This window comes from Triturus cristatus, chromosome 5_2 (genome assembly GCF_964204655.1).
Source record: "Triturus cristatus chromosome 5_2, aTriCri1.1, whole genome shotgun sequence".
Taxonomy (NCBI): domain Eukaryota; kingdom Metazoa; phylum Chordata; class Amphibia; order Caudata; family Salamandridae; genus Triturus; species Triturus cristatus.
The window spans coordinates 469,212,432-469,236,909 of record NC_140588.1 but is presented as its reverse complement, the minus strand read 5'-3'; the positions used below and the strand labels follow the sequence as shown (position 1 = coordinate 469,236,909).

Sequence of the window (24,478 nt, the reverse complement as noted above, 5' to 3'; positions counted from 1 at the left end):
GCAGAGCCCTGTGGGTAGATGACACAGCATATGTGGCTAACAGCAACAATGCCGACTTGTATTTCACTGCGGTCACAGCACAACCTCAACCTACAGTCCCACACTACACAACATCATCATGAAATGAGGCCAGTTAGCGTAAGCTGGACAACAATACATGAATAGACAGCACAGTGGACAGACAGATATGCACATTACGGTGTCAGTCCATCATGACTGTGTGAGGAGATTGCGTTACAGACATTACCATGTTCACCAAAATGAAACACAAATATACATGGAATGAGAATACATTCACACATGGCTTAAACTTACAGGTGATGTTGGACAGATCGATGTTTCTTCACACATGTGCACTCCAATGATGTGTGTTAAAAATGTACAGGCACTGGCAGCAAGGGACACTGTATGCCACATCACTATGTGTGTTTTCAGTGCTAGAGGTTACAAGTATGTCTGATCTCCGTACAATGGACACCCCTAAATGGCAGACCGCATCACTGGCCCTTCATAAGACAACCCATGGGCAAGTATGCGGCAGACCAATAGCAAGGGATATTCACACACTGATCCCCGGTGGGCTGTTTCAATCAACATGAACACAATGCTAGAGTCCTTTGTCCTCTTGACTCCTTAACTTAGTTATTTTCTGGCCACAAGACATGACAAAGAATGTTCTCTGACTCTCCTTTTCTTGTACATTACACGTGAGTGAAGATTTAACTCAAAGGTCACACTCTTTAATCCCTTTACTGGGTGCACACATCACTCTAGGCAAATGTGTTGGGATGAGTGATGCAATTAGCAAAGCGAGAATGAAAATACAAAATGTGTTTACAGGCGCGGTAGCTGGCATCTACTGCGGTAACATGCATTGGCCCCAATTGAATGATGCAGGATAGCGGATGCTGCTTCCTGACCGCAGCGGTGCATCATCGCCTATGAGAATTAGCCATCAGCCAATGGGAACCGCCAGTGCGCTAGTGGCTAACATATTTGAACGTCACGGTAGGCGTGCTCTGCCACTTCGGGCCCGGCATTGGGCCACAATTGAATGATGCAGGATAGCGGATGCTGCTTCTTGACTGCTGCGGTACATCAACGCCTATAAGGATTAGCCATCAGCCAATGGGAACGTCCAGCACACTAGTGGCTAACATATTTGAACGTAGAGGTAGGCGTGCCCCGCCACTGGGGGGCCCGGCATTGGCCCCAAATGAATAATAGGAACGATGCTGGCCAATGGTAGCAGCAGAGCAACACTGGAATGAGCCTAGGGGCCTATATATATATGTCTGTGAAATGCCCACACCTGTCACTTGCCTAGAGACACTTCTGCCTGCCATTCCTCACCACGAACTGCTGCTGTACCTCATCTCTGGAACTAGTCATGGCTCGTACTGAGAACCTTGGGGCCCGTCCCTTCACCACACAGGAGCTGGAGGTCCTGGTGGAAGAGGTCCTTGGACAGTACGGCAGGCTCTATGGTGCTTCAGAGGTACTGGTAAGTGTATGTTAAACTTACTTGGAATGCTCAGAAGGCTCACAATATTTTACTATATAGTGCTATGTGCCTCATACTGCAAGCCAATATTCGTGCTTTCTTATTTACACGCCTGCATGTCCCATACATGATGTACTAGTTGATGCACTTGAGTATGTGGGGAGGATGGCACATGTCAATGTTGCTGCTCCATTGATGCAAAACCTTACACATGTGAATCTCTGAAAGGAAAATGTATATGTGTGAGAGTCTGTCTAGCAGAACAATTACAAGTTCATGGTGTAGAGCCTTGTTCACCCTGATCCCGGAGTGCTTTCAATGAAGATTTTGCCATTACGTGATTTCTCAGTAGTACAGTTACACTCATGACCTCATGAAATCTCATTTTGGATACACACTCCCTGTGCCATGTCCTCTATTAGTCCATTACGTGTGCATATGTACATTAGTGAGATGGTACATGTCGGTTGGGCAGAGCGTACTGATTATGGGGTGTACTGATTCTACAGGGATACTATGGAGATGAGCCCAGTATGCACAAAAGTACAGGGCCTGTAACTGGCTAGATTAGTGCGAAATTAATTCCCACATCTGGGAAATGAATGGTGGACAAGTCATCCTTCTTTTGTAGTCATTATGAGTAGACTTGCTCGTGTGTATGCACTGTGTACTGACACACAATGCACCACTACAAAGTGTTAAAAAGCTCTTCTCTTGTCTCCCATACCTACAGCTCTGGGTCAATCAGTGGAAGGCTATTTGGAGGGCCATAGCCCGGAAGGTGCGGGCACTGGGGGTCTCCAACAGGCAACATAACCACTGCCAAAAGAGATGGGAGGAAATCTGCCGCCTTAGCAAAAACGCCGCAGAAATGATGCTGGGCCTGGTTCCTTAGAGTGGTCGTTTGGCGCGCCGGAGCATGACCCCACTATTGGCCTGCATCCTGGCAGTGACACAGCCAGAGCTGGATGGATGCTTGAGGGCCCAACAGTAGCAAGTTGGGTTGAGTCCAGTACAAAGTGTATTGTTGTGCATGAAAGACCGCCTGAATCCCAGGCTTGAGCAAGGCATGAACCTCTGAGTTGTCTAGTGTGGTGTAATGGCTTCTAAGTTGACTAGGTGGGGAGTGCAGATATTTTGCACCTGTACAACGTCTGCATTTTCATGTTGCCAAGTTACATCAGCATAAGTGTCAGTCTCTGAGGCATCAACTAGAAGTGAACATCAGTGAGCATCATGTCATGGTACATTTCGAGATTGATGTTGGGCATTTCCATGTAATTGATACATCTACAGATTGCCAACCAATGATCAACAGTAGTTGTTGCCAGTACCTAAATTAGTGGATGTAAGTATGTCATGTCTCTTAACAATAGTTTCCTTCAACTTTCTATCTGTGGAGTTCTGTCACCTCATACTTCAAGTGTGACATACACAATAAATACCGATGTGTAGCTCTCTCAGCTGAAGGCATGTAGGTGTGACTACAGACAATAGAATGTGATGTTGACATGTCGACACATGTATAGCAATTTGGCAGTGTGAACGCAACAAGGAGCATGACTGTCCAATAAGTATGTTTTCATGCATCAGCTGATCATATGAATAATTGGACTTATGCAGACAGTACATAGAGAGTCAAACGTGTGACTTAAGTTCAAGCATTTCAGTTTGTATTGCCTAATATGTTTGTGATCCGGCCACTTTCCTCAACAGTGTCTGTCTCTTAAATAATCTACTGAGGTGAGAGAAGAAGAGGGTCCCGACACCGTTGGGGAAGCTACTGGCATCACTGCTTCCCGGTAATACAGTGACACTGAGGGGACCAGCGCATCGGAGGGTGACAGGATGGCCCTGGAGGAGTCTGCTTCAGAAACACCTACATCCACATCTTCACAGTCTAATGGTGACTCCTTGATGTTGTCGGGAAGAGGAAGTTTGACCTCTGCTTCATCTTCTGCCACACCCTGTCCTGTGTCCACCCTACCCGATGCTCCCCCAACTGGTATCCGGGCCCGCTGCCCTAAAAAGGGTAGAATCTCTTTACCCCCAGGCACAGATGCTCCAGCCCCTGTGTCCCCTGCTGCCCACAGTGTGGAGGCCATAGACATCTTGCTGCAGGTGTCTGTGGGGCAGACTTTGCTCCTGAATGCCCTCCAGGATCATGGCAAGAAGTTGTCACAGGTTGTTGCGTTCATGAAGGGCATTCATTCGGATGTGGGTGGCCTGCACAGAACTGTCCAGTCTTTTGCCTCCACACTGACAGCAGCCATTCTGCAGTCATAAGCTCCCAGTCCGGCTCCTGTCCCTTCCGAAACCACCCTGCAAGTGACCCCACCTGACCAGAGCGTGCGCACACCAGAGCACTCCGGCACCAAGTCATCCCCAAGGAGCACATGAAAACAGCAGTCCAAGCGACACAGACACAAGACCTCATCCCCGAGGCACACAAGGAGCACACATGCCAGCCCCACTACAAGCACATGACAGGACACCAAAAAGCATGAACCCAAAAAACATACATCCACATTGCATACCACACATTCCTCTCCCTCCAAGAGCCCTCCCATCCCCAAACCTGATCCCAAATCCGCACAGGAACTTGCCCTGGCTGCCGTGGCCCTTGTGCCTGCCACAATTGGCCCCACCCTACTTCAGAGGGCTGTTGTGCCCAAGACTTCCACTCCCACCACTACCACCCCTAGGAAGCCTGGACAGAAAAGCAATAAGGTAGTAGCTCCAAAACAGGGGAGGCAGGGTAATAGGCCAACCACCCACAAACGTACCACCAGATCCAAAGGTTTTTCACAGAAGGAGCCACAAGCACTTGCTCCACTTTCTGGGAAGAAGGTAGCTGTTGTGGCCACCTCACCTATCCTTTGGTCCAAGACACTTGGAGGCGATCTTATCCCCAAGCAACTGAGGCGAAGCCCTCCACATGCAACATCAGTCACTGAGCCTCCCCACTGCATTTGACCTCCTCCATGTGCGACAACTCCATCTGGTCCAGCAAGCCCTCAGGCTCACACATCCAGGGATCCCTCTTCCTCAACCAGTTCTCCCCCTCCCAGGTCCAGTCCTCCGACTACCCCAGTCAGCCTCCACCCAGTTCCAGTTCTCCCCGAATTTATAGCAGTCTCCCCCCTTCCCACACCATTCCTCCCTGAGCGGTCCCTGACCTGCCCATTTGCTGGCCCTATCCTGGGGAGATTCACACAGCGGTGGACTGTGTTTCAATCATCTCTGTGAAATTTCAAAGCACACGTGCGTACTTGAGTTTGTTTTGCCCTTAATGTTTTGCACTTTAAATGCTGATAGAGTTTGTATAATAAAAAATTATATTTATGTTGTTAGCATTGTCGCTGGCCTTGCTCATGATGCAGTACAATGTATGTGATCATGGGTTCCATGCTCTGAAGTCAACAGTACCATTGGCATGTACTTAATTTGATATTGTAGGTGTTCCCAAAGGTTCTGGCAACTAATGTTCACTTTTGAATATGAGGATTGATGGGGGGCAAGCTGGCTGCCTGTGATGGTCTTCTCTGGTCTTGTTCATTATGTTGGCTGTGCTCTACTTTTTCAAATGTCAGATTTGTTTGATCTCTAACAAGAGCAGCTATTCCAATTTACATGAAGACTTGAGGGGTGGATAGGGTACAACATATCTGTGTGATCTATCTTGATGTGTACACACCAGTGTAGGTGTGTTGTCATCGTGGCTAGGTATGGCTTCGTAGTCACATGGATGGATGTACATGTGCGCACTGGAGTCATCAGACCGTGTGAGTGTCTTGTCCTTGGCAGAAGTGTTCATGTGTATGTGCCCTTGAGCATTCCCCTCTCACACATGTATGATCCGGTTGATGAGTGCCAGTTTGTTTCCATGATCAGACACCTTCTGGAGTGTTTGTGCACATGTTGGCATTGTTGACGGAGCAGTGTGCAGTGTGTCATTGTAATCTCACAGTCCTAGGGTACACCTACATCTTCTCCACATCATTTGCGAGTATGCAGAGTGTCACTGCAATGTCTGTGTTGTGAGTCTTGGGATCCGGCCTGGCTCTTGATTACCTTTGTTCTCACTGTGCTGAATTACTCCAGGAAACAAACATGATATGTGACTTTTCACATGCATTGCTGTCTCTTTCCACTTTATGTGCTCCACTATTTGTTAGTCTGATTCATAGCATTCACAGTCATACCATTGAGGCCTACACAATGTGAGATACTCCACTAAGGCTTTTTGCTCTGTACACTCCTCACCTGTACAATTCTCCTGTATACACCACTTCAGCCAAAACATGTGCCACTGCATACCATGCAAATGTTTGACCCTCCCCACCACTCCATGGTGTGACACTGTAATGTATCCAGAAGCATTGTGGCTCTCAGCACTGATTTAGTATGTGATCTGTACAATTGGACCCTACTTGATTTCAGTCATGGTTGCTGAAATACAGTACAGATGGGTTTCATGCACAGTCCTCTTGTCTTGTTCCGCCATAGATGTTTGCCTGAGTTGTGTAGCAGTAGGTGATATCAAATGTGTGTAGCTGTTTGCTGCAGCACTGCTACCCAGCCTGAGTGTGAAGTGATGTGACTGCTGTGAAGATTTGTGCTGTTCAAGTTCATGGCGGTGAATTCAGTTCTGTCTGTTACTGTAGAAGTGACACTTGCCTCATCCGTCACTCCTGTTGCTATACATTTGTTTCTGATCCTATTGACATGTGATTATGGTCACTGTGCCTACACTTGACTTCTTGCTGCAGGTATGTTTGGATGACTAGAGGCTCTTTTAGATATGTGGTGGGGTGTGGCATGGTATGTGGATCTTGGTAGCCTAGGAGAGTGTGATGTACATGTACAACAATGGGGACAATGTTGTTCTGCAGATTCAACGCCGCGGTGACAGGACCGCCACAGCCGGGCTTGTTGCCATCATTTTCAATGGCGATGGGGGCCAAGGTTGCTGAGGTGACATTAACTGGGCAGCCTGTGTGATTTGTGTGGCCATGGGATGGAAGTGAAGGGGTTTGGACCCTCTGAGATGCACACATGTAACACATTCAGGGCTGTTTGCATCTGAATAAATGTCCCTGCTCCTGTAACTGCTGCCCCTCCCTCTGTGGCACCTACTTGCACCTCTTTACAGCTCATCAAGGGCTGGAGTTGTGAGGGTTGATTGTTTACTGAGAGATTTGGACCTGCCGGGGAGCAACCTAGCAGGGCAATTGCCATCCTGCTGTGCATCTGCATGGATGGGGGTGGAGACTTATTTGCTAAACAGACCTGGGGAATGTGTGTTCTTGGAACTGGTAATGGGGGGGGGGGGGCCCTCACCTCTGGCTCCCCTTGCTATACCATGGCACTGAGGCCAGAGTAGAGGGACCTCCTAAGGTGGCACCTTTCATACCATGGTCTGACTGTCACATTGTTGTGGGTCCCAAGTTGGAGGGCTGACTACGGTGCCCTGTGCAGCTGCCCACACTGGCCATGCCTATCGCAGGCCCAGGGTGTCCTCCTACTTGGTTGCCCATTGAAAGCCACAGCGGGGCACACATCGTCCTCACTTTGCAGTCTGCGGTGTATTGCCTCCCAACCCCCAATCTATTCTGCCACCTTGAGCCTGATCTGAGCTGTGTGAGTGGTGCTTGTAGGTGGGAGAGTGGGGCACAGTGTGCTAGGAGGAGTCAGCACGAGGCCCCCTTCAGGTGCCCTGGGGGTGTCACTCATGTACATTGAGGGAGCTTCGCACATTGCTGTTCGCAGGTTGCCAAAAACATCGTAGACTGGGCCCCACCTGCACGCTTGCTGGGAGTTCTTGTTGTATAGGGGTTGCATGCGTAGAAATGTTTTGGACGTACCTCTGCTGTAGGGCGCAGCGGCGTCTTATCTGCTGGTAGTGCATCAAGTAGAGCAGCGGAAAGGCTTCTAGAGCAGGATCCATGGTGCTATGGTCATCTGGAGTTGTTCTGGGTAGACTTTTCCTCTCCGTTGTTGTGCTTCTGCCATCCGCAATGAGGTGGTTTTACTGCCACGGTGTGATGGGCTGTTTGATAAATCATAATCTGGTTGGCAGACGGAACGTCATTCCGCATGTCGGTCTTGCTCTATTGGCTCCAGCCAGCACCCTTGCGTAACGTAAAAACGTGCAGAGCCAGAAACACAGAGGCGGTCGGAAAATGGGATATCTTGGCCCATTGTAACATGGCAGTCGCAAGAACCGCTACCGGAGTGGAAAAATTGACAATTTGGGCCACCACTGCAGATGCACTTCCGCCCGCCATCGTAATCGGCCTCTTAACTCTTAAATTTTGGAGGGAAGTTTGGCATGTCAAAAACTATAATAAATTTCAATTTCTCTGGAATGCTTTCATTAAATATTTTGATTTGCAAATCTGTTGCTCTTTCTACGATATTGTCTGACTTGAACTGCAAACTGTGATGTCTTCTTCCTTCTCATGACATGATGTACATTCTAAAGTATGTAGAACGCTGTTTGTGGAAGCGAGTTCCTGAGCGGTCAGTTGGCGTCTTAGACTGATGGCTGAGGTGTTATCGATTAAACCTCTTCACTAAGCTCAACATTTGTGTTACATTTATGTGAACTGTACATTGGCGACGATTTATGGGATCCTAAGGAGGAGTGAAGAATACACCACAACATCAACGGTAGCGATTTACCGAGTCAGTGGAGGATTGAAAGGCGGAGGAGGAGCTGTTCTGTCCGTTTGAGTTTCAGATCTTTGCAGAACGGTTTGGCACATTGGTTTTTAAGGTACTGTTTCATGCAAGGAGCGTTTTGACGTTTTATTCAAACCTGATTGAGGAGAGCTTTACGTAGTTATTTTAAAATAACTTATATGGGTTTGGCTTTCCGGAGTAATCAGTTGGCCTTAAAACGGTATATGCGCATATGGATGCCAAAGCGTTTTGTTAAAAATTAAATGATCCCTTCCAGCGGCTGAATTTAAAGAAGGGAAGCGCAATAAAAGTTTCCCCGGCGGCAGGGAGTAAAAATATCTTTGAAGTGTGATGAGGGGTTAGACCTTACCTTTGAAGTGCGACGAGGGGCTTAATCTGTCGAGGAAAAAGGATCAGCTGAGAGTTGGACAAGACGAGGCTGAATCGAGGGAGGTCGAGTTTCCTGTTGTCTGTGAGTTAGGAGCTTCGTTTTCCTGTTGTTCGTGAGTCAGGAGTTCCGTGCAGCTGGGAGGCAAGAGGCAAATGGTGACGCAGTAGAATCCTGCGTGTGGAGTCGGTGATCTGTACGCGTCATTTCATCACGTGTCAGCGCGTCGGAATTATTAAAGGAGTACGACTCGTTTATTTAAAAAAAAAAAAAGGAGACGAAGGGAAAGAAAGACATTCGTCAAAGCTTTAACGTTTATTGGTCACGTTATTGGGTGAAATGAAGAGTGTGAAGCTCTAAGTCAGTATTGACAGTTCAAGGGTTGACTGTGAAAGGAAAGGAGCATATTTACAAAAAGTTAAAAACGGTATAATTGTAGTCTGTTTTCTTCTTAAGGCAATCTTAAAGGAAAAGTGAATTTGTAATTTTGCTTGTTGTTTAACTTATAATTATATTTATATGAATGTAATATAGATATATTTATAAGAGGACACATTTGTGTTGGGGGCAAAATAACCAGTATTTAAAAAAAAAAAAAAAAAAAGGGTGTAACAGTACATGTGAGACTAGTGTTACATTGAGGTCTATGTAGGATTGTGTTATATATAATATTCAGAACACAGTGGGGTTTAATAGTTTTAATTAATTCATTCAATATGCAAAACGTAACTCCACCGACGTTTTTTCTACCAAGTCCAGGTGAACCATTGGTGAAGTGGAGTAAGTGGAAGAAAATATTTGCGCACTATGCAAGGGTTTGTGGGACAAATTTAAGTGCGGAAAGGCAACACTCCTTACTTTTGCATTGTTTGGGTGGGGAAGGACAGGAAGTATTGGAGAACTTACCAGATTTAACAAATGAAGAACAGAGGGGTTTAAATGAATACGAGATTTGCATTTTACAATTGGATAAGCACTATTTACCCAGAACTAGCACCATTATGGAAAAATATCATTTTGGTTTAAGGGCTCAAGGCAAGGATGAATCTGTGGAAGATTTTGTAACTGCATTAAGGAAGCTTGCTTCAACTTGTAAGTTTGGGGGGTTGAATGAAGAACGAATAAGAGATCAACTTGTTTTAAAATGTAGAGAAGAGAAAATAAGGGAAGAGTTGTGGCTTAAGGATGAGCCAGCTTTAGAAGAAGTAATCTCTATTGCTAAAAGAGTAGAGCACATGTTAAAATGTGTAATGGAGTTGAAAAATGAGAAAACTAAAGTAGATAATTCTACGGAGGATGTACAGAAAGATGTGTGTCTGGTGAAGGAAGATAAATCTTCTGTTTCTTTAAGTGAGGAAAAGAAAGAAGAAGGTGCGGATACTTTGGTTGTGTGTATTCGGTGTGGCATGACTGGTCATAAAGCAAATTTTAAAAAGTGTCCAGCGATGAATGTAAGTTGTCATACTTGGGGAAAAAAGGTCATTTTATGAAGTTCTGTAAAACTAAGCAAAAGAAAGTTCAAAATAAAGTGGTAAAGGAGGTAATTTGTCAAGTTAACAAAAATGTTTCAGATCAACATCCTGTGGGTAAAGTAAAAATTGATGGAGTTGATTTGGAGATGAAATTAGATTCATGTTCGCATTTGACCATTTTTGGTAAAGTAATTTTCTATAAGTGGTTTCAAGTGAAAAATTCTCTACACAGAATGGATGTGAGTCCGGGTGGTTATGGGGGCCAGCCCGTAAAAATGCTTGGTTATTTTAATGCTACCATTGAGATGGAAAATAATTTGATTTTAGGTAAAGTCTATGTAGCAAACGAAGGAGAGGATTTATTAAGCTGGCCACATCAACGTTTGTTAGGTGTCACGCTGAACCCAAATGCAGAACCACCGGTTCAGATTCAGGAATTAGAAGCAGGTGAAAAGATTGATGTGGGAAAAAAAAAATCCAAAATTATTTCAGGACAAGTTAGGGTGTTTGAGAGGCTATAAACATGACATTAAACTTAAAGGTGGAGCACAACCTTCTATAGCTAAAGTAAGAAGAATTCCTTTAGCATTACAAGGAAAAGTGGAACAGGAATTGGATAAGTTGATAAACCAGGGAATAATCACTCAAGTAGAAGCATCTGAGTGGTTGGCACCGGTAGTCGTTGCCAACAAGCCTAATGGTGAGATTAGGCTTTGCATTGAACTTCGCTCACTGAATAAAGAAGTGGTTGTGGATAAATTTCCTTTACCCAATATAGATGAAATTATGTCTACTCTAGATGGTGCTCAAGTGTTCACGACATCAGATCTTACGCAAGCGTATCACCAAATTGAGCTAACTGAAAATTCACAGATTTTAACATCTTTTATCACTCCCATGGGTGCGTTCAAATATAAGAGAATGCCTTTTGGTTTGGTGAGTGCAGCCTCTGTTTTCCAGAGAATAATGTCTTCTATCCTAAAAGGAATAAAAGGGGTAAAGTGTTACCAAGATGATTTGTTAATTTTTGGTGCGAATCAAAAAGATCATGAGGTCAGACTGGAACGTGTTTTGAAGAGATTAGAGAGTGCAGGCCTTACGTTGAAATATGAGAAATGTAAATTTTCGGTAAATGAGGTAAACTATCTAGGTCATTGTATTACTTCAATGGGTGTGGTACCTAAAAAAGAGTTGGTCGATATCATTGTAAATTTGGGTGCTCCGATAAATAAAGAAGAATTCGTTTCTTTTTTAGGGATGGTGGAGTATTATGGAAAATTCATTAATAACCTCTCAAGCAAGTCATTTTCGATGAGGGAGTTGCTGATAAAGAATAAGGAATTTATTTGGTCAGATGAATGCCAGAAGGAATTTGAGGAATTAAAAACGAATTTGAAAGATGCACCAAAACTACAAGCTTTTCTGCCAGGTGAAGAGACAATAGTGGTAACTGATGCTAGTTCGAAAGGATTGGGAGCAATTCTTAAACAAATTAGAGATGGAAAAGAACAGTTAATTGCTTGTGCATCTAGGAGTTTGAGAGATGCGGAAATTAACTATTCCGTTATTGAGAAAGAGGCGTTAGCTATTTACTGGACTCTGAATAAATTTAGGAATTTTATTTGGGGGACTAGTTTCAAGGTCTGTACAGATCATAAACCTTTAAAGGAGGTGTTTGAAAAGAAAGGTTTGGATTTTATCTCTTCTAGGATAAGATGGGTAATTGGCGTGCAGGATTTTGATTTTGTGGTTGAACATCTTCCAGGGGTGGAGAACATAACGGCGGATTGTTTATCTCGTTTGGTTGGTTTAACTGATGAAGATCTAATTTGTGAAGAAGAATTTGATGGTAAAATAAGAGTGTGTGAAATAACTAGTGGTACTGTGAGTAAAGAAGAGTGGAAAGAGGAATTAAAGAGTGACTCTGAGTTAATGGGAGTTATTGACATGTCAGTCAGGGAATGCTGGTGACAAGTCGTTAGATAAAGTCTGGCGTATGGTTGCTAATGAATTGTCGGTGGATAATGGTGTTCTTTTGAGAGGTGATAAGTTAATTTCGCCTAAGTCTTTGAGAAAGAGGTTGATAGAGGAGGCTCACATAGGTCATCTTGGCATAGTAAAAACCAAGGAGAGGTTAAGATATAGTTTTTGGTGGCCAGGCATGGATTTGGAAGTTGAACGTGAGGTGAGAGGATGTCTTTTATGTAAAGTTAGTGATAAAGTTCTGTCTCCAAGAACTTTACCCATGGTTTGTCGAACTTTACCTAATGCTCCTTGGGAGGAGGTTCCAATGGATATTGTGGGTCCACTCACTGGGGAGCACACCACGCCTTATTTTTTAGTTCTGATTGATTTGTACTCTAGGTGGGTAGAAGTATTAAGTGTGTCTGAAGTGACTTCAAGCAGTATAATTTCATTTTTGAAAGAAATTTTCAGAAGGGAAGGTTTTCCAACAAGTTTTTTGACGGACAATGGTCCACAATTTTGTTCAAAGCAAATGGAGATGTTTTTGGAGTCTTGTGGTATTAGGCATAAGAAATGCTCAGTTTATCATCCAGAAACGAATGGCACGGTTGAGAGGTTCAACAGAGTAATAAAGGAAAATATTCCGTTGTCAAGAGTAAACTCATTGTGTTGGAAGGAGGAATTGCAGAAGTGTATTTTAGCTCATAGATTCTCTCCTCACACTTCTACTGGTAAATCACCTTTTGAACTGTTTAAAGGGAGGACACCAAACACGAAATTAAGCCCAGGTTGGATGACTTGGGGAAAAGGTATCAAAGATAACAGAATTGGCACTTGGCGAGAGAGAGAGAAAAGATTACAAGGGAAAAACAAAATCTATTACGACAAGAGGAAGAATGTTAAGATGTTTCATGTTAAGGTAGGAGATGTTGTTAGAGTTAAGGCACCAGTAGGAACAATGTCTTGGTCTAAATATACTAAGCCTTTACAAGTTGTTAAATGTTTCAATAATGCTGTGAAGTTACGAGATGGAAGAATTTCGAATTTAAATCGTGTTGTACTTATCAAGTCATCTCAAGGAAAAATATACAATAGTAATTGTAATAAAAAAACCTGCTCTTGATCCTTCTAAGTTTGAGAACTATCGCCCCATCTCTCTCCTCCCTTGGGTGGCAAAATTGACTGAGGCCTATGTTAATACCATCCTCTGTAATCATATCCATTCTGCCAATATTTTAGATCCTTCGCAGAATGGCTTTCGGCCCGGCCATAGCACTGAGACCGCGCTTCTCTCTATGGTTGAATATCTGCGAACTCTGGTGGACTCTGGTCAAACGGCGGCTCTAGTACTTTTAGATCTTAGTGCCGCGTTCGACACCGTCTCCCACGCAATTCTATTACAGCGTTTGGTTGAGGCTGGTGTCGATCACGTGGCACTTGACTGGTTTTGATCGTTTTTATCTGGTCGGACGTTTAGGGTTGTAACCCCTCCTTACCAGTCTGAGCCTCATTCCATCACACGAGGTGTCCCACAGGGGTCAGCTCTTAGCCCCACACTTTTTAATATCTATGTCCAGCCGCTGGCTGCGGTCATCCAGCGTTGTAATCTGACTATGGTGTCCTATGCCGATGACACGCAGCTAGCGGTTGCGATTAGTGGGGCATCTGACCTAGAGACCACCAAGTTCTGTGAGGGAATCAGATCAGTGGCATGCTGGCTGACAGACAACTGCTTGCAATTAAATGCAAAAAAAACTGAAGTGCTGATTGTTGGCAATCAGAACCAAGCCTGGGGAGACCGCTGGTGGCCATCCGAAATAGGTCCTACCCCTCTTCTTGTTACCGAGGTGAAGAATCTCGGATTTTGGCTAGACTCTAAACTTAGTTTTGTTTTCCATACTAAGAAAACTGCCACCACCTGCTTTGGGATTCTTCGTAGGCTTAGACCTATCCTCAAATTCTTTGATGCTCCAACCAGACAGCTTATTGTACAAGCTACTATTTTGTCTCGGTTGGATAATGCAAGCTCCCTTTTGCTCGGAGCCAATCAGACCGAACTTTGCAGACTCCAACGAGTTCAAAATGCTGCTGCTAGGGCCCTGGTTGGCCTGCCTAGATTTTGTTCGGCAAAGAGAGCTATTTCTGGTCTTCACTGGCTCCCTGTTTCCCAGAGGATTAAGTTTAAGTCTCTTTGCCTCTCGTTTAAAATTTTGAAACATTCTTCTCCTCAGATTTTGGAACACCTCATTTCATCCTATGTACCATCGCTGTCTCTTAGGTCTTCAGGCTCACATCTGGTCATAGTTCCACGCTTTAAAAGGGCTAGAGCCGGTGGCCGCTCTTTTAGTGTGCTTGCTGCCAAGCTGTGGAACTCACTTCCTGCCCACATTCGCGCCATTGATGATCTTCTGACTTTCAGGAAAGCCGTTAAGACCTATTTGTTCTCTTTGGGTGCTTAGGTTTGTTCTGGTTTTTCTTTGAATTGTTATGTATCGGTCTCTTGTCAAGCAGCGCCGGGACGCCCCTTTGCTGGGGCAGCTGTGCGCTATACAAATCCGGTTAACATAACATAACATAATACTGATGTCAATCATTCTAATCTGTGCAATGTACCAAGGAGGAGTGGACGGAGGTCTATTTTTCCATCACACTTAAAAGACTTTGTTAGCTAAGTTATTCTGTAACTACTTTGTGTTTAAGATAGTTTTGTATTTTTAACATCTATTTAATTTGTCATTTTCTTGATAATAGAAGGGAGATGTGTGATGTCTTCTTCCTTCTCATGACATGATGTACATTCTAAAGAATGTAGAACGCTGTTTGTGGAAGCGAGTTCCTGAGCGGTCAGTTGGCTTCTTAGACTGATGGCTGAGGTGTTATCGATTAAACCTCTTCACTAAGCTCAACATGTGTGTTACATTTATGTGAACTTTACACAAACGTTTAGACTTTTAATTGTCAGCAGCTTTAAAATTAATCACTGCATGTTGAAAAGATGTGCCCTTATTATCTTTTCATACTTGGTGGTCATTGATAACTTTTACTATCTGGTATTGTTCATAAAAGTCTTTATCATTCATTTTGGAAGCCGATTGATAATCATATAACTTCATATTTATAATTTGTGTTTTATTTTTTCCTTCTAATTTTACTTATTTCTTGAATTGTAACAAGTGTATGGTAATTATGAGTAGCTCTGTCAAGATTTTTTCTACAGTGATGATAGTATGTTTTTCTTCTACCTTTTTAATTTATTATTCTTCATATTATATTGTATCTGTTTTATATTTTAGTAATGATATTGTTGTTTTCTTGATCGAAAGACTTTTGTGGGTACTTAATACGGTGTATTGTCTTAGTTTATTGTAAAATTCTACAAAATATTTTGAACACAAAGTTTCTGGGAGGCGAAGTGTTTTTTTTTTTTTGCACCTTTATTAAAGAGCGCAATTTTAAGTGTAATATTCGCTTCTACCTCGTCAAAATCAGGATTGAACTTTACTATTAGGAAAATCTGTACTCAAGGCTTTGGTGGGAGATGCTTGCTTCCTTCTCCAGTATGGAAAGCCATGCTATTGCAGAGTGTCATTTATTGCCGTAGCCAATGAACTGCACAACTGTGTTAACTTCCAGTGGCTCTTTCTCTGCAGCATATCTAAATTTAAGAAAAATCACTTTTAAATTTATGACCCATCAACTGCAGTGGTTTCAAGGAAGTACATCGGTATCTGGCGGTTGTTAACTGTTTTATTTGATAAGGACAGGTTTCAGAAATTGTCCCTTAAATGTTTCTCCTTCCTTTCCAGACTCAACGAAGGTGTCGGCTGATAATCTATTAGAAAAACTCCATTTGAAATATGAACAGAAACCATGGCTGGAAACAATGAAGCTTGTTCGCCATTGTTTGGTGAGGAACTTAACGTCTACTAGATATGTCTGGAAAAATTAGTTTCTTGGCCCAATATGATTCATCCAAATGTCAAATTAGGAGTGATAGTCGGATTATGCTTTTATGTTCTTCAACTAAGGATGTAAATTCTTGAGAGGGATGTTGTTGTAGTTGTATTTAGACTGTGGTTGTGTTTCAGTTATGTGCCATTTAATTACTTGAGGGTGTGTACATGAGAGGCTTTTGCTCCAAGTCGATCAAAAAACAATCTTTAGAGTGCTATTCTAACTCTTGGGTGCTTCACTTGTATGGTCTTTACGTTCGTGACATTTCTTTCTCCGAGACCAAAATGGCAAGTGAGACGTGGTCAGTGCCATATTATGCAGTGCTTTAAATGAGCCGGTAGTGACTGGCTCAAGCTCTAAAGAAATATCAATGTGAAACTAGTGTGTGCCCAGTTTCCTGCCAAGCCGGTTCACCGCTTCTGCCTTCCACTTCCCATACACCGGCCAGCGGGAATCAGCCGTACCCTAGCTATGAACTCATGTCCTGCACCTTTTCAAGGGTATTGCTCAAAAGCAGTGATACACACATTCTAACCATGCTCATGAGTGTCAAACAGACATTGCAGATAAACCTGGCAGATGTTAAAACCAACCACTGACTACCTGCTCTGATAATATTTTGGCTCATGTTCAGTTGTTTAGAGCCTCTCTCTCAGCTCTTTCATTTAATAAAACAACAGTTAGTGTCACCATGTTTAAATATGTTCATCCTGCGAACCTTAAGAGTTGAACGGCCGTGTTGGTCCCTCAGGGATGAATGACTGGGATCCGCATGTTATCCTGAGACCGATTAAGCGCAAGATGGTGAATATGGAACTTTTTGGCTTTCAGTTACGAGTGTATCTTTGTAGCAATCACCTATACAATATATGAGCTATCCTACAAAGAAGACAGCCAGTGCTTGGCAGAGGAAAATAGGTCATGCATAGACATTAGCAATTATATCTGTTTTACATTGATGGGGATACGAGCCTGCCTATTACATACACCTTTCTGCTGTCAGAAAACTAACCTTATGAGATGAATTGAACTGGCCACTTGAGCGCTACTCACTGTCTCTGCGCGAGATGCATAACATTAAGATACCTGTCTCAATAGTATAGGAAACTGTACTCCTCAGCCTACACACACATCTCTGAAGCAGATGCATGAACATGACCTCAGACTGTCATTGGAACATAAAACATTCAAGTTACACATTGGAGTAGAAGGAGCAATAGCAACAAAGCTATATGATACGCATTGGAAACTGTGACCTTCAGGTTACACAAGGATTGCAGCAACAGATGCTCAACCTCACAACCTTTCTTTATTGAGATTGAAGCCTTGAAAATTACAGCACATTTTTTGGCATGTGTTTGTGGATCCAAACTCCAGTAGCTCTTAAAACTTGTTTTGCCCCACCTCCACCCCCTCCTTACACACAAAAATCTCTGAAATCAATGCACCAGATTCCTCTTTCATAAATGGCATAGTGAACATCATCAACTTATTCCTCCACTTCCTCAAAAAGCATGCAAATCTAGTCTCTAAGGAAGGGGTAGCTAAAATAGCAGGACACACAGTAGTAATCTACAGCCACGTCTGGAGGCTCTTCCTGAAGGTGTGCAGAGTAGGGGAACATCTGATGTTGAGCGGGAGCTCATTCCAGGTCTTTGCTGTGATGTAGAAGTAGGCTCTTGCACCCACTCTGGCTCCGCGGATGTGCAGGGTTTTGGCGAGGGCAAGATCAGCGGAGCAGAGGTCTCTCTTGGGTACGTGGAAGGAGACTCTTTCATTCAGGTATTTGGGTCCGGAATTGTGGAGGGATTTGTAGGTGTGAGTGAGTAGCTTGAAGGTTACTCTCTTCTCAATGGGGAGCCAATGGAGGTCTCGAAGGTGCTGGGTGATGTGTTCATGTCATGGGATGCTGAGGATGAATCTTGCAGCGGTGTTCTGGATGTCTAGAGTTTGTGGAGCAGGGATTTGTTGATTCCCGCGTAGAGGGGGTTTCCGTAGTCCAATCTGCTTGTTATGAGTGCGTGGGTGATGGTCTTTTTGGATTCGGGGGGTATCCACTTGAAGGTCTTGCGAAGGATGCAGAGGGTGTTGAAGCATGTGGAGGAGACGGTATTGATCTGTCGGGTCATGGTGAGGGAGGAGTCGAGTATGATGCCGAGGTTTCGGGCGTGGTCCGTGGGGGTTGCTGAGGGCGGTGGGCCACCAGGTGTTGTTCCATGTCGAGGGGGTGGGTCTGAGGACCAGGACTTCTGTCTTCTCTGAGTTGAGCTTCAGACAGCTGCTGCTCATCCAGGATGCAATGTCTTTTTTTCCTTCCTGGAAGCTGAGTCTGGTGGTGTTGGGTTCCTTCGTGAGAAAGAGGATGAGCTGGTTGTCATCAGGGTAGCAGACTATGCTGAGGCCATGCTGTCTGACGAAGGTGGCGAGGGGGGCCATGTAGATGTTGAAGAGCGTGGGGCTGAGCGATGATCCTTGTGGTACTCCGCAGTTGATCTATGTGGGTTCAGAGAGGAAAGGCGCAAGTCTGATTCTTTGGATTCAACCAGTGAGGAAAGAGCAGATCCAGTCGAGGGCAGTTCCATGTATGCTGGTGTCGTGGAGTCTGGCGGTGAGAGACTGTGTCGAAGGCTGCAGAGAGGTCTAGTAGGATGAGGGCTGCTGTGTGGCCCTGGTCGAGGAGAGTGCGGATGATGTCTGTGAATCCAGATTGGGAAGAGTTGAGAATGGAGTTTTTCTTCGATGAAGTTCATTAGCTGGATGTTGACGATCTTCTCGTGACTTTAGTCGTGAAGGGGAGGAGAGAGATGGGTCTGTCATTTTTGAGGTCCGTAGGGTCTGCAGAGGGCTTCTTGAGAATGGGCTTGACTTCTGCCGGTTTCCAGTCATCGAGGAATGTGCCGAATTCGAAGTTGGCGTTGATGTTGCATCGTAGCTCGGGTGCTATGGCGGCGGTTCTGTGGAAGATGTGCGGCAGGCTGGGGTCAATGGGGGGGCTACTTAGTGAATGCTCTTCGTGTTTGTGGTGGTGTCTTCGGTGGTGACCAAGATCCAGGCGGAGATGGTAGACTGGCTGGTGTTGCTGGAGGTAGGTTTGGTTTCGGTGTCTGGTGTTTGGAGTCTGTTCGTTGAAGTTGTCGAAGAGGGATTAGATTTTGAGATGGAAGTAGGAGCCGAGTTTGTTGCATAGGTCCTGGCAAGGTGGGATGTCCAAGGCTTCGCTGGGGGGTTTGCTGAATTCCTCAAAGATGCTGAATAGTTCCTTTGAGTTGCTGGAGTTGGTGAGGATTTTGTTCTGGATGAAGGTCCTTTTGGTGGATCTGATGTGTTGGTGGCATTCTGTCATGGCGTTCGTGTAGGTGGTCCAATCTTCTGTGGTTTCGCTGTTTCTGGAGACGTCTGCAGGTGCGTCTGAGTTATTGGGGCGCTGTCTGTCAGAGTTGCTGGGGGGCTAGCTTGTCTGCGCATTTGGTCATCCATCTGTGTAGTTTGTGGGCTGTAGAGTTGACGTTGGTCATGGTGGGAGGAGGATTGTGGTTGAAGGTGGAGTTGAGGTGCTCCTCGGTGATATTGCTCCAGTTCCTTCACGGAGGGTGAAGTGTAGTTTTGTGAGTAGTGGCTTTATCGAAGAAGTGTACGCAGTGGTGGTCTGTCCAAGGGGGTTGCGCAGTGTGGCTGAAGTGGATCTTGTTCCCTCCTGCGAAGATGGGGTCGAGGGAGTGTCCTGCCTTGTGGGTAGAGGTGGTGACAAGCTGTTTGTCTGATGTGGCGAGGTTGTTCAGGAGGACAGTGGAGTTGGGGTTGCTAAGGTTGTCAAGGTGGAAGTTAAAGTCTCTGAGCAGTATGTAGTCCATTGAGGTGATGGTGTGGGGTGCAATGAGGTCGGTGATGGTTGTGGTGAACGCGGTTCATGGTCTGGGTGGTCTGTAGGTGAGGGTACTGCTTAGCGTCATTCTGGGCTTTATCTAGATCTGTAAATGGAGGTGTTCCATTGGGGACAAGGAGAGGTTAGTGCTGGAAGTGGTGAGTAGGAGGGATTTCTTGTGCGCAATGGCGAGTCCTCCTCCCGGGTGGTTGGAATGGTCCTTCCTCTGGATCTTGTATCCGTCGGGGAAGGCGGTATCGATGTCGGCTGCGGAGGCAGTGTCTGACCTGAGGGTGTCGAGGAGGCCCCAGATCTCTACTGCATGTTTGTGCAGGGAGCGTACATTGAGGAGGATGCACCTCAGGGGTTCAAGTGCGCTGGTGTCTGGTGGGAGGGCGGTGGCCGTGGGAGTGCGGAGGTTGGTGAAGGTTTTTCAGCAGTGTCGGCAAGAGAACCAGCCATGTGTGGTGTTCGGCGTAGACAGCTGGCAGTTGTTGTTCCTTCCGGGGTTGAGTGGATGGAGGGCAGCTGAGTTGTAGCGGTGGGCAGTCGGAGAACCAGGGTCCCTGGCGCTGGTTGCAGTCGGGCTTGCCTTTGGCGCACTAGCAGCGCGGCCATGCAGCAGCCACCATTAAATAGGAGGGGGAAATGCAGCTGGGAGGTGGGAACTGGCCACGAGGGAGGGGCCACGGGGGCTGCAGCGGCAGGAAAATGGTGAGAGGAACACAACAAGGCACAAAAAAAGAAGAAAAGGCAACAGATAGGCACAATAAACAGAAAAAGACAGACCGAGGCAGAAAACAGAAAAGACTGTCTGAGCGGACCAGCTTAGGAGCAAGGCACATCCACTGGACCACCAGGGATGAGGTGCAGGCAGGAGCCTGCAGGTGGAGGAGGGCCTCGAAAACCTACCAGAGAGGGGCTGGGGGCTGGGGGCAGCGGCGCAGAGATGAAGCTGCGTGAGGGGAGTGCAGGGTTCACTGACCAGGAGGTCAGAGGTCCTGCTCAACCTGTTGCGAAGCGGGCGCCCTCAATTAGGGAACAGGGAGGGAAATGCCGCTGGGCGGCGGGAACCGGCGGGGGAGGAAGGGCGGGAAAACGGCAAGAGGGACACAACAAGGCAAAAAATGAAACTAGGACACAAGTCAAAAAACGAGACCAGGACAGAACAAAGCATAAAAAAAAGAATAAAAACAATAAAAGTCAATAGAAAAAGCTGGCCGAGCGGACCAGCATAAGAGCAAAGATCTCCCACTGGGCCACCAGGGAAGATGGCACAGGCAGGAGCCTCATCTTCGATAAATCCTACCAGTTAGTTCCCATCCTCTCAGATCTCCTTTGTCGACCAAACGATGCTGCATTGCATGCAAAGCAATACAACAACACTTCCCTACCCTTTACCCCTCTCCCCGTGTCTGTGGACCAAAGAAATGTCTGAAGACAAACTCTTCTAACGGGTGAGGCGCTGAGGTTCAGAATGATACCTTAACAGAATCACCCCTTTGTGTTAATTGCAACTGCCAACCCACCCCCATCCTCCACTCCTACAAGAAGCAATTAAAGACAGCTATTCCTACACTAATTGGAAGCTTCCCTTAACTCGTCTCTCCCTCCTGTCGCTCTTTTGACATCTTCCTTGACATGTAGTCTACTACCCACACTTTGATGAAACTTGTAGTCCTGCAATTGTATCACCATCTTGTGTGCAGATGTTATCTATTGACTCGTAAGTACCTAAATACACCCGGGTGGTAGCACGCTATATAAAAATGTTAAATATGTAACTAGCCTACCTTGCACTCTTTCAATATGACACCTGTAAACAGATGATTTTCATGATTGTTTTACCACATTTTAAACAAAATTTAAATTGGCTTACAGAACAGAAATAAATACAGTAGACATTAGTACAGCACATCGTAAGGCGGCCTGTATCCACCTTGGAACGATCAAAGTCAGAGATTGGGTTTGACGCTGTGACCCTGGAGGTATTGAGACCATGAATTATTTTACTGAAAGAGTTCCTTGCTAGTACCCGCTCTTGGAATATGCTGTGCCAATGGATTATTGAGAGAACTGTGAGTGTCGCAGTCCTGAGGTCCCAGCAGATTTCACGTTGGAACTGAGGCACTGTGTGGAAGCTATCATACAGATGCGCAGCATGGTTAGATGCAATGCAGTATAGCATTGCACTGTAAGAGGTCTGCGGATATCTCAAGGTTGTGACACCAGGTCACGCTTTGATATTGGGGCATAGGTGAACTGCGAGTGCTCTTTGGATCACTAAATACGTTTTTGCGCATGCATACCAAAGGTCAGCACCATAACTCTAGATGTCTTGGTGATTGTAGACTGGTGCATGATAAAAAATTATGATGGCCGCTTGAGCCACTGCATCAGTTCTGCATTACCCCTATATATTCTAGTACTTGTAGTTTTTTCATAATAAATGCACAATGACACCTCCCAGAAAATAAAGGAAAAGGGACAAAACAATGTGTTATTCTTCCAACTTGGCGTGTGTCACCTCAGCAGGACCTGGGAGACTGGTCTACAAAGGAGTAGGGTGGGTTGTCAACAGATGGAGGTATGGGGGATCCTCAAATAATTTGCACAGTTTATACCATGTTCATTGTACTAATCATTCCTTAATTACATTTTCCATTCTTGTACTGGATGGAAAGAACGGCTAGGTGTGGGTGAGCTATTGGTCCTTGGCAGTTAGCAAGGTAGCTTGGGGTCTGATGAACTAACCTCAGCACTGTTGTAAATGGAAGTCACAAACACAAAATGGAGGCCAAAAACACAAAACAAAAACAAACTGTGCCTCTGAGCCTAAGACTGTACTGGGGCACTCACCACCCCACAACCTCACCAAAATGGGTGCTAGCCACTTGCATACACTAGAAAGCTGTACTGGGGCACTCACCACCCCACAATCTCACCATAATATGGTATTAATCACCCTAGAGGACCGAACCGGGGCACTCACCACCCCACAACTCAGTAATTGGGTTCCCACCACCCAATAAGACCATACAGGGGCACTAACCACCCCACACCCCCATAATGGGGTACCCCCCATAATAGAAGGCTGAACGGGGCACTCACCACCCCACAACCTCACCGTAATAGGGTATTCATCACCCTAGAAGACCGAACTGGGGCACTCACCACCCCACAACTCAGTAATTGGCCACTCACCACCCAATAAGACCATACACTGGGATACTCACCACTTCCCCACCCTATAAAACCGAACTGAGGGTACCTACAACCTCACTCTAATACTCTACCACCACCAAATCCAGATAACATTACACAACATGTCAAGCATTACAATAAATAGCAAAGAAAAAAAAAAAAGTCTTGTACTCCGGTGGACGGTCTCCCACCCAAAGTCCGCATCAAAGGTGAATTCGAGAGCTCCATGTTTTTTGTCACCCAATACACTGTGGTTATCGTCCCGCATAGAGTATGAAGAGTAATCGACGATGTAATGTGTCCTGCAATTCAGTTCGAAATGGTTGACATACCATTTATTTCTGCGGCAACATCAGTCTCCATAAAAGAAAACTAACAAGGTCTAATAGTAAAAGGGTACTTGTAGCTGTACCTGGACACAACTCCTTTATATCTCACAAGGACACGAGCTACAGGCGAACAGAATTTTGAAACGTTCCCGGAACTTAATTGAGAGAACAAGGTGGTTGGCAGAGCGTGTACACCACATGTTGAAAACTGTAGGAAATCCCGAAGATTATGAACCGCAGTGGTGCTCCAATCCCAAAATGGTGGTATGCACCGGTGATGCCACGCCGGATGGCTCCCAGCATCAACGTGCTCCAAAACATCCAGAACAGACATGAGCCGCACGTCACAGAGGATCCCATGTAGGAATGGCAGAACAACTGGATGCAGGTAAGACAGCGGGCGCTTAGTGTATGCGTGCTGAGGACAGCTCGTGCCATATTTGAAATGACGCAAAGCGGTTGAACTGGCACACATTAAGGGGCATCATTGATACGTGAAATATGAAAATAGCTCACCAAAAAGAAAATCCTCAATATACAGCATTTGGGTATTGGTCTGCAGGTTCAGAGACATCACTTGTGGACAAAAACGAGTCACCAACCCTACACAATTCTCGTTCAATCTACCAACAGCACAAAACATTGCCACTGAACGTGGACTGCTCAGTCCAAACTGCACCCACAACCGAGTTTCCGCGCTTCAGATGAGCCCCAAAGGCAAAGACCAGTAGTAGAAGGTCAAACGCTCTAGGCTGCAGGCTGTCCTGTTGGTAAGACACTGGTGAGGCTGACCAGGGAGTTTCGTTGTGTTGCCTTTTCATTCAGGTTTCGATTCATGTATTCCAATCTCTTTATATAGGGTTACACAGTCTTCCTTCCTCAATGCGTAAGTTCTTGTTAGAAATCGTTGCCAAAAATGTTGTAAATGGAAGTCCATTAGCCGAGGTGTATAAAAGAAGGTAGATTTATTCAAGCTCAGTTCCAGTTTAAGTTTCTTATATTTAGGTAGAAGAAGGTAAGTATGAGAGAGCCCCACCAGGAGCAGCTTCCCTGCTGCTCAGCCTACACACTCCAACTGACACTCTGGACCACATCAGACACCCATGCATTCCA

General features: G+C 45.3%; 1 protein-coding gene across 2 annotated transcripts in view; it reads left to right on the top strand.

Moving 5' to 3' along the window:
- The window catches only part of MED1 (mediator complex subunit 1), a 555,355-nt gene that overhangs the window by 117,513 nt on the left and 413,364 nt on the right, over positions 1–24,478 (top strand). For both annotated transcript variants that reach the window (XM_085606628.1, XM_085606627.1), the window contains exon 2: positions 15,823–15,923. In XM_085606628.1, coding sequence (XP_085462754.1) covers positions 15,823–15,923 — 101 coding nt within the window. The remainder of the gene's footprint in view (positions 1–15,822; positions 15,924–24,478) is intronic.